At 35.7% G+C, this 18,127-nt stretch overlaps 1 protein-coding gene across 1 annotated transcript in view; it reads left to right on the top strand.

Annotated features, from left to right (window-relative positions):
* The window catches only part of ABLIM2 (actin binding LIM protein family member 2), a 310,433-nt gene extending 302,131 nt beyond the window's left edge, over positions 1–8,302 (top strand). The window contains exon 22 of the mRNA XM_051965982.1: positions 2,775–8,302. Coding sequence (XP_051821942.1) covers positions 2,775–2,888 — 114 coding nt within the window. The 3' untranslated portion in view covers positions 2,889–8,302. The remainder of the gene's footprint in view (positions 1–2,774) is intronic.
* Positions 8,303–18,127: the final 9,825 nt, after the last annotated feature.

Below are 18,127 nucleotides of genomic sequence, written 5' to 3'. Positions count from 1 at the left end.
AGTCTCTGACCACCTATTCTTTTTTTTTTTTTTTTTAGGTCCTTCATTCTTTTTTTTTATTATCATAGCTTTTTATTTACAAGATATATACATGGTGATTTTTCAGCATTGACAATTGCCAAACCTTTTGTTCCAACTTTTTCCCTCCTTCCCCACATCCCTTTCCCCAGATGGCAGGTTGACCAATACATTTAAATATGTTGAATACAATATATGTATACGTGTCCATACAGTTATTTTGCTGCACAAAAAGAATAGGACTTTGAAATAGTGTACTATTAGCCTGTGAAGGAAATCAAAAATGCAGGCGGACAAAAATATAGGAATTGGGAATTCTATGTAGTGGTTCACACTCATTTCCCAGAGTTCTTTCGCTGGGTGTAGCTGGTTTAATTCATTACTGCTCTATTGGAACTGATTTGGTTCATCTTCATTGTTGAAGAAGGCCACATCCATCAGAATTGACCATCATACAGTATTGTTGTTGAGGTGTATAATGATCTCCTTCTGACCACCTATTCTTGAGCTATGATGATTTTAAAATTCTCTGTCTCTGTCTCTGTTTCTCCATCTCTCTTTCATTCTGTCTCTGTCTTTTTCTCTCTGTCTTTGTGTCTGTGTTTATCTCTCTCTGTTTCTGTCTTTCTGATTCTTGTCTGTCTCAGTCTCTCTATTTTTGTCTCTTTGTGTTTCTCCATCTTTTTATATTTGTCTGTTTTATTCTCTGTCTCTCTTTTCTCTTCTCTTGTCTTCTCTCTGTCTCTCTTGTGTATCTCTCTCTGTCACTCTCTTCCTTTCTGTCTGTTTCTGTTTCTTCTCTTACTCTGTTTCTATGTCTTTGTTTCTGTCTGCCTCTGTCTCTCTCTCTCTTTCTCTCTCTGTTCCCCACCCCTCACTCATTCTATCTTCAGAGCCCAATATTTTTTCACTTTAGTGCACACTAAATGGAACTAGTCATGAAACATGGAAACCCCAAAGCCCATAAAATGAAATTTAGTCATTATTCATAAAGCTGAAAGCATATAATAATTTTTTGCTTAAATAGCACCTTTATCTCATGCAATTCTTAAAATGGTGGTATGTGGTGAGCAATTACAACTCTGTTTCAGGCATATTTTACAGATGAAGAATTCAATTTTGTTAGAAATAGAGAGGTTATTTTTACCTTCTGAATCCAATTCTCCCTGTGCAACAAGAGAACTGTTTGGTTCTGCAAACATATATTGTATCTAGGATATACTGCAACATATTTAACATATATAAGACTGCTTGCCATCTAGGGGAGGGAGTAGAGGGAGGAAGGGGAAAAATCGGAACAAAAGTAAGTGTAAGGGATAATATTGTAAAAAAAAATTACCCTGGCATGGGTTCTGTCAATAAAAAGTTATTATAAAATTAAATTAAATTTAAAAAAAAGAAATAAAGAGGTTAACCTAAGATCATAAAGTTAGTGTTACTCAAGAATTCAAACCCACATTTTCTGATTCTATCATTCTTTCTATTAATTTTGTCCTTTGGGGGCTTCAGTTTTTTTATCTGCAAAATGGGTACAGGTGGGTAAGTAAGAAGCTTAGTTTTTGAACCAACTTTTAAAATTTAGGGAGAAAATTTTTCCATTTTCAAGAAGGAAAAATGTACAGTGTATAAAGTTGCGTCAGGACACCTTGCAAGCCAAGATTTAGTTATTCTCATATTCATTAAACTATAGGGAATTCCTAATTAGACATTCTAAGATGAGTTGCAGAGTCACAATGCCTAAATTTTGTGACATGGGTTAGTCCAGGATCTCTGACTTTAAGAGGTGGTTTTTATGGACTATAAAGATCAGATTACCCCACCTAGAATGAGTGACCTTGGACAAATAAGACTGTCCAAGTTCCTTATAGTTTTAAAGCACTATAATTCCACTTTTGCTCTGTATCTCAATTTTTTCATCTATTAATTTGGAATGGCATTGAAATGAACCTTAGAATATAGAATGTAAAAGCTGGAAAGAGAAATGATCTCATCTTGAGTTCATCAAACTGTGTTCAATGGAATGCTACCAACCTATTTCTTGAAATGACCCAAAGTGTTGTGCAAAGAAAAAAATTGTTTATAATATTCATAGAATTACTAGAGATTATTCAGTTCAATACCTTCATATTAAAGATGAAAAATGGAGGTCTAATATAATTAAGGGCTTTGTTATTTGAATTCAGATCCTCTGATTCCAAATCTAATGAATTTCACCCTGTACCTCTTTTCTCTTTCTCTAATATTAGATTCTGAGCAAAAATGATCTGAATTAATGGTTTAATTTGTGTGTATGTGTATATGTGTGTATTGATGTAATATACTACTACTGTTAACTTTGCAACCTTGGTAGGTATTAGGATAGATATTAGGCAATTAAAAAAAATAATATCAAAAAGAAAGTTTGTTAAGTATTCTATCATTGCAAAAATATGAAAATCTCTCATCTAGTCTACCAATGCCCCATTTTACAAATGAAGTAGCTGTCCATAAAGTGAAATAATTTGTTCAAGTTCACATAGCAAGTTAAGTGAAGAGTTACTGGTAGAAAAGAAATGAGAAAGTGTTTTGAGAAATCCATATCAGTGTATCCTGTCTAGATGTCAGATGTCTAGAACACTCTTGCAGTCAGGCTACCTTATGCAAAGTACATATGCTGACTTTTGTGAGCTCTTGATGAATACTAAACTGAATGCATTAGAGAAAAATAGCACATTTTGCCAAGTTACTTTAACATTGTTTTGCATTTTCTTTTGAAGAGACACTTGTCCCCTGAAGAGTTCCAGGAAGTCTTTGGGATGACCACGGAAGAATTTGATCGTCTGGCTCTTTGGAAAAGGAACGAATTAAAGAAGAAGGCATTGCTTTTCTAACCTTTCCCAGAGGGGGAAAAATGTGCTTGTTCAGCAAAAACAAAACAAAAAACACAATCTAAAGTAGTGTTCCAGAACTGTCATACACACTTGCTGCTGCACCATTCTCCTATTTCCTTGTGTTCATGTTGGGGGGAGTGATCAAAGGATGAGTTTAGCTCATAGGATTTTTGGAACAGAGGTCATTCAGGAATCTGGGGCTATTAGGGATTAGCCACTGAATCTTCTCCCCAGCTGATTAAGGGAGAAAAAAAAAGAATGAAAGGAAGAAAATAGCCTTAAGTCACCTCTTCCTTTGTATAACTTAACAGGAAGGGGCTCTTTAAAGTGGAGGGAGAGGATAAGGGAAGGGTGAATCATAGTTGTGGTGAGAGAAATGATAGCTCATTTGTTGGCTTTTGAGAAAGTGTTTTAAAATGGTAGAAGAATGAGGAAGCCATGGGTGCCACCTTAGATAATGGAAGACAAACTTTCCAACATCAAAGGAAATAGGATTTTTAATTAAGATTCTAGGCTGAAGAAAGACAGATTCATGAAGGGGTTTCTTTTTAGGGGGAAAGAGGAATTCCCCCTGAAATTGTCAGAAAGTCTTTGATCAGTTATATTTGGAGACATTGAGCTATGATGGTTTGAAAGTGTCACACACACACACACACACACACACACATACACACCTCTCAATTGTATCTTTAATTATACAAGAGTTTTTATTTTATTAAAAAAAAAGTCTATTGACATGACAGTTATAGCATACTAAACAACAAAATGACCTATAGAGCTTAATTTTAATGTCCCATTCAACAGAAATCCTGAAGCCTTATACCTACTGGGTTCATAGCTGCGTAGTTTCTGTCATTGCAGTGTTGCTAACCTATACCTATATAAATATATATAAATATACATATATATTATATATAATTTTTCTACACTTCCCCCAGGTGATGTGAATGGCATCCCCCTATAAAAGAATGCTATTTGTACATACGTGTTATTAAGACACCACTTTTTCCTCTCCTTCTCTGGCTTCATCTTGTGAGCCTTATAAAAATACTTTAGTCTTCTGACAGCAAAAGCTTGGAACTGTAGGAGCTCAGCAAATAAATAAATAAATAAATAGACTAGAAAGCCTAGCTCTCCCTGTGGACAAATCAAAAACAAAAACAAAAACAAAAACAAAACAGGCTGAATACCTGCATGTTCCTGGACAAACTGGATGCCTGCGTAATCACAGTGTACAGTGGGGAGATAGGACACTTAGCTTTTGCAAGGCAAAATTATTAAAATGCTTCATAGGTGTTGGATGCATTGGATGCAAGCGTTAGGTTCCTGATACAATGAAGACTATGAAATTGCTAACATCATTGGGAAGAAGTCCAGGGTGATGAGAGGGTTGGAAATACAGCAAATCAATAGTTTTATGTAATTCTAAAAATGCATTATCCAAAGTATATTTTCCAGTTCTCTGTTGTGGTCTGCATTTTTTCTTGTTCGGAATGTCTATGTTCCTAGTCTAAATTCACTCTATATCTTTTGGCAGTTCCTTAAAGTAACTGCTCACAATGTGCACTGCTTCAAACTAATTCAACATATCCAGGGATGGAGCCTTGTGGTGTTCAACTTTATGTCTTTGAATTAGCTGGTGAGAACAGAGTGGTCAGAAAGGAGCTATTTTTTTCCTCAGCTCAGAGCTCTGCCTGATCCTACAGACACCTGGGAAAATAAAGTCATTTTGCTCAACAAAGTAAAAAGCGTTGTTATATAAATGCGTGTAATTTTAAAGGATATGGGTCTGCTTCATTGGATTCATAACCCCTCTGTTAAGGTTCCTATGGGAAGAGCAGGAGTCTTGCTTACCCACTGGTCAAGGATACAAACTAATGTAAACCAATTTAGTTTAACCAGTTCTATCCAATAAACATATATATCCAAGGTCCGGAGCTTAAAATCTAGTCAGAAAATCAAGTTAGCAAATGCTGCCTTTCCTGCTACCTGTATATATGGTCTCCCAGGTTTTGCCAGCCTTGCTGGGTATTTCTAGTCTGTGCACTTTCCAGCTTCCATTTATGAATGAGAGACAATATGGTGGACAAAGAAATGGGATTGAAAATCAAGAGACTTGGGGAGACCCAGTAATAACTTTTGTCAGCTATTGACAGCTGTGTGGTGGACTTAAACAAGTTACCTCCTTCCTGTAGACCTTGGTTTCTCCATCTGTAAAATGAGAGGATTGGGGAAAAAATTTCTTAAGATCCCCTTCGAATTCAACATTTTATATTTGAAGATACCCTCCAGTTCTAATATTCTATGTTCTAAGGCCCCTCCCAACTAACATTTTTATATTCCAAATGTCATTACAACTTTCACAATTTATGTTTTAAGGTCTCTTCCAATTTTAACAATCTATATTTTAATAGCTATTCCAAATTTAATATTCTATGTCCTAAGATCCCTTCAACTCTCAGTCTATGTTCCAAGAGTTCTTCCAGCTCTAATGTTCTACGATTCTGTTCTAAGTCTTACAACTTCTAATGACTATTTCAGTAGTATTGAATATAAAATTCAAGAGATTTTTTTTAAAGCATCCCTATAAAATACTTTCCTATGCTGATGGGAAAACCTTAACCAAATTTGCTGGGCTGCCACATCTTCAAAATCTTCCCAATTTCCTGACATCCCATGAATAATTAAAAAAAAAAAAAAACCTTTCCTTTTCCCTGTTCCGATCTGTGTCAGAGTGCATATGGTCTCATGGACTTTTCCAGGAGTTGCTTCTTAGCCCATTTCACAGCATGGACACAAATCTTGGGAGTCTCTTGACTCCAAAGCAAATGTTCTTTTCATTATACCATATTGAGAGCCCTTCAGCAACAAGACTTAAACTTATATGTATTTGTTCACCAAATGTTTATTGAACTACTGTATGCAAGGCAGCATGACATAGGTTGGGCATGATATCAAGAATAATAGGTCAAGTCTGAACTCTAACATATACTGGCTTTGTGACCCTGGGCAAATTACTTAGCTATCGTGTGTTCTAGGCAATTCTTTCTCCAATCCAATCCTCTCTCTTTTTTTAATTGTTTCAAAGTTAATTTTTATTTTCAAAATTGTTTCTGTCCCTTCCATTTCCCTTCCTTCACTGAGAAAATAAGAAAACAAAACCATTGTTAGAAACATGCATAGTCAAGCAAAACAAATTCTCACATTAATAAATGATGTATATGGATACATCTTTATATACACCATAGTTATAAACATAAATGTTTCAATCTGTATTCTGAATTCATCATCTCCCTCCCAAGAGGTAAGCAGCCTATTTTATCATATACCTCTGGTCACTGTGTTGTTCAGAGTTCTCAAGTCTTTCTAAGTTGTTTAATTTTACAACATTATTTTTCCTATATGAATTATCCTTCTGGCTCTGTTCACTCTGCATCAGTTCAGAGAAGTCTTCCAAAGTTTCTCGGGAACTGCCCCCTTCATGATTTCTTACAGAATAATAGTATTACTAGGACACTCTTTAAAGACTCTAAATTCTATAGAAGATGCCAACGGGTAGTTTCCTAATGAAATTACAGTTCCAGTTCTTGATTCTAACCTTCTCCACTTTTATTATGTGCTAACATAATGGGGATTCAAAGACAAAAAGAAAACAGACCCTATCATCACAGAATTTGCATTCTTTTAGGGGGAAGTTACTTGTAATCAGTTAAATCAATGTAATGTATAAAACTATTTTGGGGGGAAGGAAAATTGAGAAAAGTAAGAATTTATCTTAAAGGAAGCTAGAAAATACAAGAAGTGGATATGAGGAAAGCATGTTTTTTCTGGCATAAAGGATAGTCTGTGCTGATCAGTTCCAATGATCTTGTGATGAAGAAAGTCATCTACACCCAGAGAGGGAACTGTGGAAACTGAGTGTGGATCACAACAGAGCATTTTCACTCTTTTTGTTGTTGTTTGCATTTTATTTTCTTTCTCATTTTTTTCCCTTTTTAATCTGATTTTTTTTTCTGCAGCCAGATAATTGTATAAATATGTATGTAAATGTTGGATTTAACATATTTTTTTTACCATGTTTAACATAAAAAATTTACTACTAAAAAAAAAAAATAGCCTGTGCAGAGGCAAAGACATGGGTAAATAGGCTATTGGGAAGTATATGGGAGAAAGCATGTATACCAATACATTGGCGCATACAAAAGGTTTCTCAGAGCATTTGGACCCTCATCAGATTCTAACCCAAATTTCAAATGTTAATTCTAAGGTATGTTAATCAGTTGGAAATCTTGACATAGAAAAATCAATTAGTGTTTGATGAAGCACTTAATTCTGGGCATGGAAGTAGGAAGAGCTATACAAAGCAAATTGAGAGTCCTGCCCTACCCTCAAAGATCTTAGAAACATGACACATGCATTATGACTCTTCTAAAATGCCAAACTGGATACATGCATAACCAGCCACTAACTATAGTCAGAACAGAAAACTAGATAAGGTAAGGGTTGGATTATACAGTCTTCAAAGTCATTTTCATCTCTACAATCCTATGGTTCCATGTTCATTTCTATAATCTATTATTTACCCAACTAATTTGTTGAATCATAGACTTTGAACATAAAATGCCAGAGCTAGAATAAACAGTATAAGCCATCTAATCTATTTCGTCCATTTTACTATCAGGAGAAACTAAGGTCCAAGGAGTGAGATGCAAATTATGACAGGTATATAAGCCCCTTCTTGGTGTCATGGCTGGCTCATGACTTGCTCTGTATTTCTCTTCCAACCTCCACCTCCAATAATAAACACAACTTGAGTTCTGCCAACCTATCATCTATGTGACTTTGGGCAAGTGATGTTGACTCTCTAGCCTCAGTTTCTTCATTTGTAAAATGAGAGGAGTGGGTCTCCACTAATTCTGGACCATAGAGTTAGTAACAGAGCTAGAATTCAAACCTAGTTTCTTGACTTTTAACCTAATTCTTCCTTCTATTACCTACAAGTAAGGGCTATTTTGGGGAAAAGTGATGAAATCAGGTTAGTTTTCAGCACAACCAACCACCCATATCTGGCCTCGTTTTTCCTTTCCGCAGTGTCTGATCTTTTCAGTACCCAGTCTCCTGCAGAGAAAAACTTCTGTTTTTAGCCAAGAAACAGATCTGTGCCATTCTCAAGTTATCGTGATAAGTTTAAATCACTTTAAATCCTTCCTACAAACACTCTGGCAATTTGTATTTTAAACCCTAGCTTTCACTGTGGAATGAAAGACTGAATCTGTTATCTCAATCAGGGAGGAAAAGTAAAGGAGCTGTGGGGCCAGGAAGGAAGCAGTCACTCCCAAAAACTCTAATGAGGTCATTGGTCTTTCTCTTACTCTGAGGCTACCTGAAATAGGAGATAAAAAAAAAAAAAAGAATGAATATACCAAGCTGGTATCTTACCCGAGCCCATTCTCTTATTCAGGTAGGGATTGAATTAGGTGACTTCAGAGCTTCCTTCCAGTTCTGAGATGCAATGGCTCTCCTGCTGTTGCAGAGCTCTATGTGCAGAAAATAGGGAAATTAAGAGAACCAGATGACCCTCTTGGTGGCAAAGCAGTGAATTTCTAGGGAGTTTTGGTATGTAAATGACTTTCACTGTGTGTTTGGGTCTGCATTTGTGTGTTCATGTGTGTTTATGTTTGTGTATATATGTGTGTATTTGTAGAATCCATGTGCCCCATGCTATGCTTGGGGAGCCTGATATCTTGGATTAAAGAACAGAGAAGGGTCATAATGACTGTCCTTCATGCCTTCTGAATCTTACCTAGTCTATTAGGCAGGTGTGCTCCAAAAGTCAAAGAACTCTGAAAGGCATTAGAGAAATCTCAGGCACTGGGAGGCAGCTTGGGGAGATTTTAGGGAGAAGTCTTCCCAAGGACATCCAAAATTCTGTCACTCATCAAGTGACTGATTCTGCCTGTCTACCCCTAAATAGGTAAAAGCCCATCTCTATTTGTTCTCTTCTTTTGGGGGTACATATACATTCAGATCATTGTCCTGACATGTTCTTAGGCTGTTTTAAAGACTCCAGGACATTATCTATAGCATCCTTGATATATATATATATATCTGAACCCATCACCCCTTCTTGAAAAAACTTTAATGGTTCCTCATTACCCAATTGATAAATACAAGTTGCAATGGATGACTTTGTATAATTTGATCCCTAGGTAATCTTTTCTCACATGATTCTCTTTTTAACAACTAGCATTTACATAATACTATTGCATTTTATGAAGTGATATTATTATCCCTATGTTGCATGTCTGGAAACTGAGACATATATGACTTGTCCAGGTTCTAACAATTGGTAAGTTCCTGAGGGCAAATTTGAACTCAGGTTTTTCAGGACCTATTAGTTCTTCCATAAGATGCGAAATAATTCCTTTCCTCCTTTTCTCATGTCATCCTAAATACGTGAAAGTTAGTATAGCATTATGGACTTGGTCGAGAAGAACCAAAATTAAAACTCATCTCCAACTTTGATTAACTGTGTAATGCTGTGTAAGTCACTTAATCTCTCTATGTCCTTATCTGTAAAATGAGAATGATAATAGCAAATGTCACCTTTAGAAGTATCAGGTAATACAGGATATAGAACACTGGATTTGTAATCGGGAAGTTTTAAATTTAAATCCAGCTTCAGACATTTACAAGTTGGATGATCCCACTTAACCTCTGCTGCTCCAGTTTCCTCAACTGTAAAATGGGAGTAATAGCACTATATGGGATTGCTATGAAGATGAAATGGGCTAATATTTGTAGGGTTTAGCAAACCTTAAAGTTCTATATGAATTGCTAGCTATTATTACTTACCACACAGGGTTATTGTAAAATTCAAATGAAAAAATATATATATTTGAAATCTCTTACAAATCCGTTAGTACAACATAAAAGGCAATAATTATTTTTATTAACTGGAGTCTTCTTCCTCCTGTACTGCCTAATTCCTACCAATTCTAGAAGAAGAAACTCAAAAGTTAATTAGTAAGAAATTTCCCTTACTTCTTCCTAAATCAGAAATGATCCTTCCTCCTTAGAACTAATCTTTCCTTCCTTTCATCTTTCTTATATCTCAATCTTTTCCTTCTTAGAATCACCTTCTTCCCCTGCCACTGGGACAAGGATTCCCATTTCTATAGCACTTTAAGGGTTACAAAGCTCTTTGCTCACAAAGCAAAAATGATATTCTCCCAATTTTATAGATGTAAAAACCAAGGCACAAAAAAACTAAGGCAAAAACCAGCACTCTCCATCATTAAATCATTTTTCTCCCTGACCCTATTATCATGTGGGTCAATAGTGCTAATGTTTTCTTTGATCATGTCTGACTCTTTGTGACTTCATCTGGGATTTTCTTGGCAAAGATACTGGAGTGGTTTGCCATTTCCTTGTTAACTATGTTATAGATAAGGAAACTCAGGCAAACCAGGGTTTAGTGATTTACTCAGGATCACACAGCTTGTAAATGTCTGAGGACAGATTTGAAATCAGGAAGATGAGTACAATGCTTTCTCCATTGAATAAATTAGTTGCCCCAATGGGATTCAATACTGTCCTTTAGATCTCATTTTTAGATAAGGTGATTCTTGTGGAATATAGCTTCCTTAAAGGCAGGCTTTCCATTTTAATGTTTTTTACCTGACCTAGTACCTTGCATAGACTAGGCAGGTCTCTAGCAGAGATAAATATTTCTTGAATGTCTTTATTTATTTATTTATTATTTAGTAATGGCTTATATTTTGTGTTTAAGATTTACAAATCATTGTGCTGTCCATTATCTCATTTAATCTTCATACAGAACCAATAAGAAATATCATGTAATTGTTTTTTCCCATTTTTATCATTGAGGAAAATGAAACTTGGAAACAAGAAATGACTTTCTCGCTGACATATGGCTGATGAATGGAAAAGCTAAGAAATAAATTTGAACGAATTACACTAAGCTTCCTCATAGTGAATAATTCACGCAACAACTGGGCGTTTGATTATGTGTACAGAGTTGGGCTAGTGTTTCCTAGAAGAGTGAATACTTCTCCTTTGGCAACTGGAAAAGGTTGTACCAAATGCCATGTTCTACTTCTGAGGAAGAAAGTGTCGTGGGAAAGGAGCTAGCTGGGGTCTGGCCTGCATACAAGAAGATCTTGTATTAGTTACTCACTCTACTGTGAAATGCTTAGTGCTGCTGAAATATTACCCAAGTCAGATATAATCAGATGATGGGCATATAATTATGTGTTGAAATCTTTGAGACAAGAAAGGAAAACTAAGTTCTACCCTTCCTCCATGATCCTTAAAAGCTACGACATATATTGTTAAGTAAGAATATTTCGTTTAGTGTTCCATATCCTAATTATGTTTTAATGGACATAAAAATAAATATCTTCCTATCATAGCTATCCCTGACAGATTCCTGACTTAACTGGGAAAGCAATTCTGATTGTTTTAATACAACTAGACAGCTCTCAAATTGAGGGAGCCTTTTGTAATAGCAGTCACTTATATTATGCTGTCTCTTCAACTTTCCATACTGTGGAATGCAAAAATAGCCAATCAAACAAAAACTGAATTTGGGGTCAAAAGACCTTGGTTTTCTCATATTTTGCTCATAACCAATGTCACCATGCCCTCTCCCTCTCTCTCTGTACTGCTTTGATTGGGCCAAAGAAGGGGAACGTTTCTCATGCCATACAGCTTTGATCTTCCCAATCACTTCATCTGTCAAGGCCTCAGTGTTCCCATTTTTGAATGAGGGATGTGGATTAACACTAAATCATCTCCAAGGTATCGTCTGTCTTCAAGTCTTGTGATCCTAATGAGGCCAGAAGCTCTGCAATAGGAAGTCATCTAACTCTCCAAGATGTGAAGGTGTCCAGATATGAAAACAAAAGTCACTGGGTTTGGAATAATCTTCTTTATTTTTAAAATTATTTTATTTTATTTTTATTCTATATTTTGTTTATTTGTTGATGTATTAGTCATTAATATTTATTATTTATCTTGATCTTATTATTAAAAATGCAGACATATATACATTAATCACCTACTGTTTTACAAAAGATCCCTGTGCTCATTTCTATGGGGGAATACAAAGATGAGTAAGCAAACTTCCTGCCTTCAGAAAGCTTTTGTTCTAGTGAAAGTGGTAAAACACAGATAATTAAAATAAGGACATGGACAGTTAGGAGAAGGATTATAAGAATCCTAGAAAAACAAAAATAAGTTCTGCTGGGGTCATTGCAGATCACTATAGGACGTTAGACTTGGGGCCATCCAACCCGAAAGGTAGGTCATTTCCTAAAACAATGAAAGCTTGCAGATGCTCTTAGTAGTAAGTAGGACAATTATATGATTCTGGCAATTAGTGGAGTTAGAATGATTGAAAACTGGTCCTTAATGTTTGCGATTCAGTATACAGAGTTGTTTGAGTGTGTAGTGATTGGAGAGTTAGTATCTGGAATACGACCTCCTGGAGAAGGGGGTTTCAGTAAAACCCAGTGAGTGTGTGTGTGTGTGTGTGCAATTAAGATATTGATTCAGTGGGGAGTGGAGGAGGCTGGGTATTGCTTTTCTGCAAATTTGAGACTGCATTTCTGACCTATAAGTGTGGGTGTGTGAAGAGTTCAGGTTGCTATCGCAAACAAACCACGATTTAAATAGTTGGTCAGGTAAGACACAGAAGCAGGTAGTTCCAGCCTATGCCTAGGTGGGAAGATCAAAAATAGATCCTAATGCCCCTGGAGTGATCTAGCATTTAAGGACCCCTCATAATATTCTTAAGATACAGTTAAATATGTGTTTGGGATAGTTCAGAGCACTTAATGGCCTCTGCTGGTGAAGAAAAAGAAAATCCAGACCCAAAGTGTGAAAATATGTCTGGGATAAAAGGAGTGTGTCGTATCACAATAAGGAGATATCAGTGGATCTGCCTTTTGAAGGATTGATTGAATTTCAGTAGGTGCTTTTGGTATATCATTAAATCACTTTATCCCCCTGGGCCACTCTTTTGTCAAATGAAATCTTTAATATCCTGACTGGGTTGATAGGAGGGAAAAGGATTCTGTACAAGCAAAGATTAAAAGTTGGAGAGCTCAGGATTTGTTCACAAAATAGTAAATAGACCATAGACCCAAGAACAAAACAGAAAAATTGATACAACAATTTAAATATTCTAATAAATCAAATATTTGCTTTGCCTCCATATTTTAAAGAGGGTTTAGCTATATAATTTCAGTGATATAGGAACTCCCTGTCCCAATGCCCCTGCTCATCTTCTTTGTAAATCATAGTCTTAGGAGTTGCCCTAGATCACTTCAAGTTTAAGTGATGTATGTGCTCAGGGATCCCACAGCTAGTATACGCCAGAGGTATGCTTTGAATCTAAGTCTTCTTGGTTCTGGTGCAGACTTTCTTTCCATTATATGATGTTTCTATCTTGTGGATGTTTCATCAAGAGTGGCTTTTAGACCTGAATACCATAGGGGAAAATTACTTCATTTTTATAAAATTCACTTGAGAGTAGGGATATAGTATAAGGAAAAAAAAAACTTTAGGGTTGGAGTCTGATTGATCTAACTGAATTCTGGCTCTACCACATACTGACAGTAAATCACTGAACTTCTCTGAACTTCAGGGGTTTAGACAAGGAGAGGATCTAGTCATTTGGGCTTGGGTTTTGCTCCAATATTCTATTTTAAATATTCATAAACTAATTCAGTGCCAATCACACTATTTATGACCTAATGAGTAGTTCAAAGTTTTCATTTCAGCAATGATTTAATCATATGTCTAATATGTCCCAGATTGTTTATTTGTGAGGTAGATTTTGGTATGGGTATAGACTTGAATATTAGATGACCATATGTCAGTCATACTTTTGAAGAGATTCCCGATTAGATAGAAGTTAGACTATATACTCTTCTCTATAGTATCTTCCAGTGCTAAGAGTCTGAAATTCCAATTCTGTGTTTCTGGGAATGTCTCTTAGGAATATGACAGACTGAAGACTCATATAGGGAGTTTTGAAATACTGGTTTCTGCTGAACAAGGAATCATGGGTTTCTTTTTGTTTCCTACTATAATAAACAAGGTTAATTCATTCAGAGAATTACCTTATTTTAACAGGTCTAGGCAATATACTTCAATATTTAGAAAAAAGCTCTTAATATGCAGAAGACCTTCATCAAGAGAAATGAAAAGAATAATCTATCATGGTTATAGTCTCAAACTTATCATTTAAAAAATAACACTGAATGATAGCTAACATTTATAAAAAGTTTTAAGGTTTTCAGCAAACTTTATGAATATCATCTCATTTGATCCTCAGAATAACTCTTGGAAGTAGATAGTTTAATTATGCCCATTTTAAGGAAACTGAGACAGCTATTAAATGGTTTACTTAAAGTCATAAAGCTAATCTGAGATAAGATTTGAACTCATCTCTTCTGATTTCAGGTCCAGCACTGCATCTACTGAGCCACTTAGCTGGCTGTCTGAATAAGGAAAAAAAATAAGTTTACAACACTCAAATATCCTCTGAGATTATGTCTGTCCCAAAGCATGCTTGTTATGACTGATCCAGTTTCCACCCCTTTCTTTTTAGGGGTCAAAGAATCATTGCGTTGTAGCTCCACAGCCAGAAAGGAGCTCCGAGAGTATCTTTTTGTATTCATTTTATACTCATATCATTTTATACATTAGAAAACTGAGGCTAGGAGAAGTGGTGAATATTTTTTCCCCAAGTCACCAAGGTAGTAAGAGTCAAAAAGATGCAATGAGATGCAGCTGATTTAGTCCTTACAGGTTTCCTTAGTGACAGGAAATTGGGTGAGGGACATAGTGGAATGAGGATTGTCCACCTCATTGATCTCACTGTCTTACAAATACCCATGAAGAGTAACTATATGATCATATACATCTATGAAGACCATACTAGCACCCTAGATACCTTAGAATCAGCCAGAGTCAGGATAAGCACAAGTCCTTGGTCTTTATTCTTGGTCTTTAGAGATAGGAGTGAATTGGATGGATGCAGAATTTCCACAACCTTCCTTCTTCATCTCCTGCCCAGAAGTGACTCTGGCTAGTCTTACTACACCCCCTAGTCCCTCCTATAATTCTCTGTATACACCAATTATCAAGCCAGCACAGAATAATGGGAAGGGCCATTTTCCAAGCATATGCTAATAGAGTATTGTCCAATTAGTAGTTAGCCTTAAGTGCTCGGTTGTCCGACCTCAGTGCATGAACTTAAGAGCTTCAGCCCTTTATATACACTAAATGGACTGCCTAGTCCATTCATTTAGCCTAGAACTGGAGACTGCAGTGAGAAAATAGTTTTCTCTAATTTCTAGTTGCCTTACTAAAGAACAATAAATGAATACAGGATGTCTAGTTGGACTTGTTTTGAATGTCAAAAAAAAAAAAAAATAGCCTTGACAATTGTGTTGCTAAGGCACTATGTTCCCTGGCTGCTTTTTTGGGTCTATCTTTTGAGACTTCTTTTGTTTTGTTTTGATAGAGAAGGGAATGAACCTGTAATCCCATTGGTATAAGGAGCTCTTGATAAAGAACAAGACAAAGTGGCAGCTTCTAACTTCTAGTTATAGAGTTGTCTGGGTTGCTGGGAACTTTGCTAGGGTCACATAGTCAGTATTATCAGAAACAGGACTTGAATTCAAATCTTATTGTGTTTGAGATCAGTCTGCTAGACATTATATTACATCATTTTTAGAATTTTAAAGTGAAACCCAATATGATATTGGGCAAAGGTACTAGATTTTAGAATAAGAAACTGGAGCTTGTTTCTTTTTTCTTTCTTTTTTTAATTCAATTCAATTTGATTTTATTTTCAATTTCAAATTTTCTCATTCTTTCTCTACAATTGAGAAGAAAACCAAAACCCATTTCAAATATAACCTGGGCTTTTGGGGGCATGCCCAGTTCTCCATGAAGATGCCCTGAAAGGCTTTTTAAGCATGCCTAATATGGAGGCTGTTGCATTCCCTATCACATGTAGGAATATCCTATTTTGACAGGCTGTCAGCGGCTTTAAATCTAGTGAAAATGGTAGTTCTTTTTTCTGTCATATTCATTCTCTGCAACAGCTCTCTTTTCTGCCCAGAAAGGGAATATCTTAATTCACTCATAGTGAGGACCCCATGAGCTAAATCAGTGAGAATGAAAGGACATTTCTTTCCCTGATTCCTCTCTTTTACTGTGGCTCCAAGAAATATACCTCAGAATATTTGTTTCTTTCCTATGTTGTTTATTCTCCTCAGTTTCAGGTGCCTGAGGTAATTCCCATGGGACCCTGGAGTTACATCCATAGCAACCTTGAAGTCAGGATTGCAGGCAGGATGATGAGACAGGCAGCCTGTCATGGAAGCTCTAAGAAGCGAGGGTACCTAGGACTCAAGCCGAAGGGGAATTATAGATTTTGAACTGGACTGTGCTTTCTGCAAATCAAAAATAGGCTATGAACTTAATAATCCTCTTTTCTTTCCCAAAGACTAAGGTGGTTCAGGGAGAGTGGAATATATTATGCCTACCATGTATTCATAGGGAATAACTTTGATTATTTATAATTATGTCTTTTGAAATCAATATTCTTTTGTCAAAGCTAATGTAACTATCAGTGGTTAAATGAAACCAAGTTGCACGGGAGCATCTTTTACATTTGAGGGAAAACTATCAGTTACAGAGAACTGACATCCCTCAGTCCCCTTAAAGGTACCAGAGAATCTCAGGAAAATAAAATCGAATCCATGTAGCATTCCAGGCAACAAGGCCAAGGAAACTGTGTTATGTGGAAAATAAACTCATTTCTTTTTTTGTTTTTAACTCACCTTTATTTTATTTTCAATTCTAAATTTTCTCCTTTTTCCCTCCTCCTATTGAAAAGGTATAAAAACCATTGCAAATATGTATAATAATGCAAAATAAGTTTCCCCATTTTCCATATCCAGGAATAAAAAAATAAAGAAGAAAAAATATGCTTCCATATGCACTGAGTTCATCAATTCTCTAACTGGAAGCAGATGACATTTTTCATCATAAGTTTTAGAATTATAGTGAGTGATAGTATTAATCAGAATTACTAAGTCTCTCAGTTAATTATCTTTATAATATTGCTGTTACTGTATAACTTGTCCTGGTTTTGCTCACTTCACTTTGCCTTAATTCATGTTAAGTCTAAGGTTTTTATGAAATCATCCCCTTCATTATTTCTTACACCACAGTAGTATTCCATTATACTCATATACTATAACTTGTTCCCCCATTCCCTAAATGATAGGCATTTTTTTCAGTTTCCAATTCTTTGCTAAAATAAAAAAGCTGCTATATTTTTGTACATTACTGACAGGTAATATCTTTTATGCCTCACTAATTTGCTTATGATATTACTGTTTATGTCTAAATTGTGTGTCTATTTTGTGCTATAAGATGTGAGGTGTTAGTCTATGTCTATTTTCCACCATATCAATTTTTCTATTTTTCCAAGTTTTTATTGATTTCTTGGCTCAATTGCTGGATCTTTTGAATTATGAAACACAAAATTATTATGTTCATTTGCTTCTATATATTGAGTACTTCATCTGTTTCACTGATTAACTTTTCTGTTGCTCACCTAGTATGAAGTTATTTTGACAATTGCAGCTTTATAATATAGTTTGAGATCTAACACTTAAAGGTCATCTTTCTTCCCCTTTTCCAATGATTTCTTGGATATTCTTGGCCTTGTGTTTTGCCAGAATAATCTTATTTTTTCTAGTAGAGTTGTAGTTTACTACATTTACTATATAATTAGTGAGTAAGCATATTAAACACATACTGTATGCTAGTCACTATCAGAGGAACTGGCCTCTAACTGGTGAGTAACTGGAGCCAAATAGAACAGGTTAAAGACAGGAGAGTCAGGGATCAAACAGAACTTTAATTTCATTGTGAGAAAAAAAGGCAGAGTTTATATTCATAAAAACCATAGAGGGCTAGACCATGACATAATCATATTTAGGTCTTGAATTGCTGTTCCCATGGCAGGCTCATGCATGAACAATGTAGCGTTCTTGGGTTCTATGGGAACGCTCTCCAAATTGATTATCTTACAGCAGGATACAGATAGAGCAGGAAAAGGAGTGCAATACCTGGTTCAGTTCACTTGGCAGTTACAACGAACAGGAATTGTGAGCATGTTAAGG

This window comes from Antechinus flavipes, chromosome 6 (genome assembly GCF_016432865.1).
Source record: "Antechinus flavipes isolate AdamAnt ecotype Samford, QLD, Australia chromosome 6, AdamAnt_v2, whole genome shotgun sequence".
Classification (NCBI taxonomy): Eukaryota; Metazoa; Chordata; class Mammalia; order Dasyuromorphia; family Dasyuridae; genus Antechinus; species Antechinus flavipes.
This window is presented reverse-complemented; position numbering and strand designations above follow the sequence as displayed.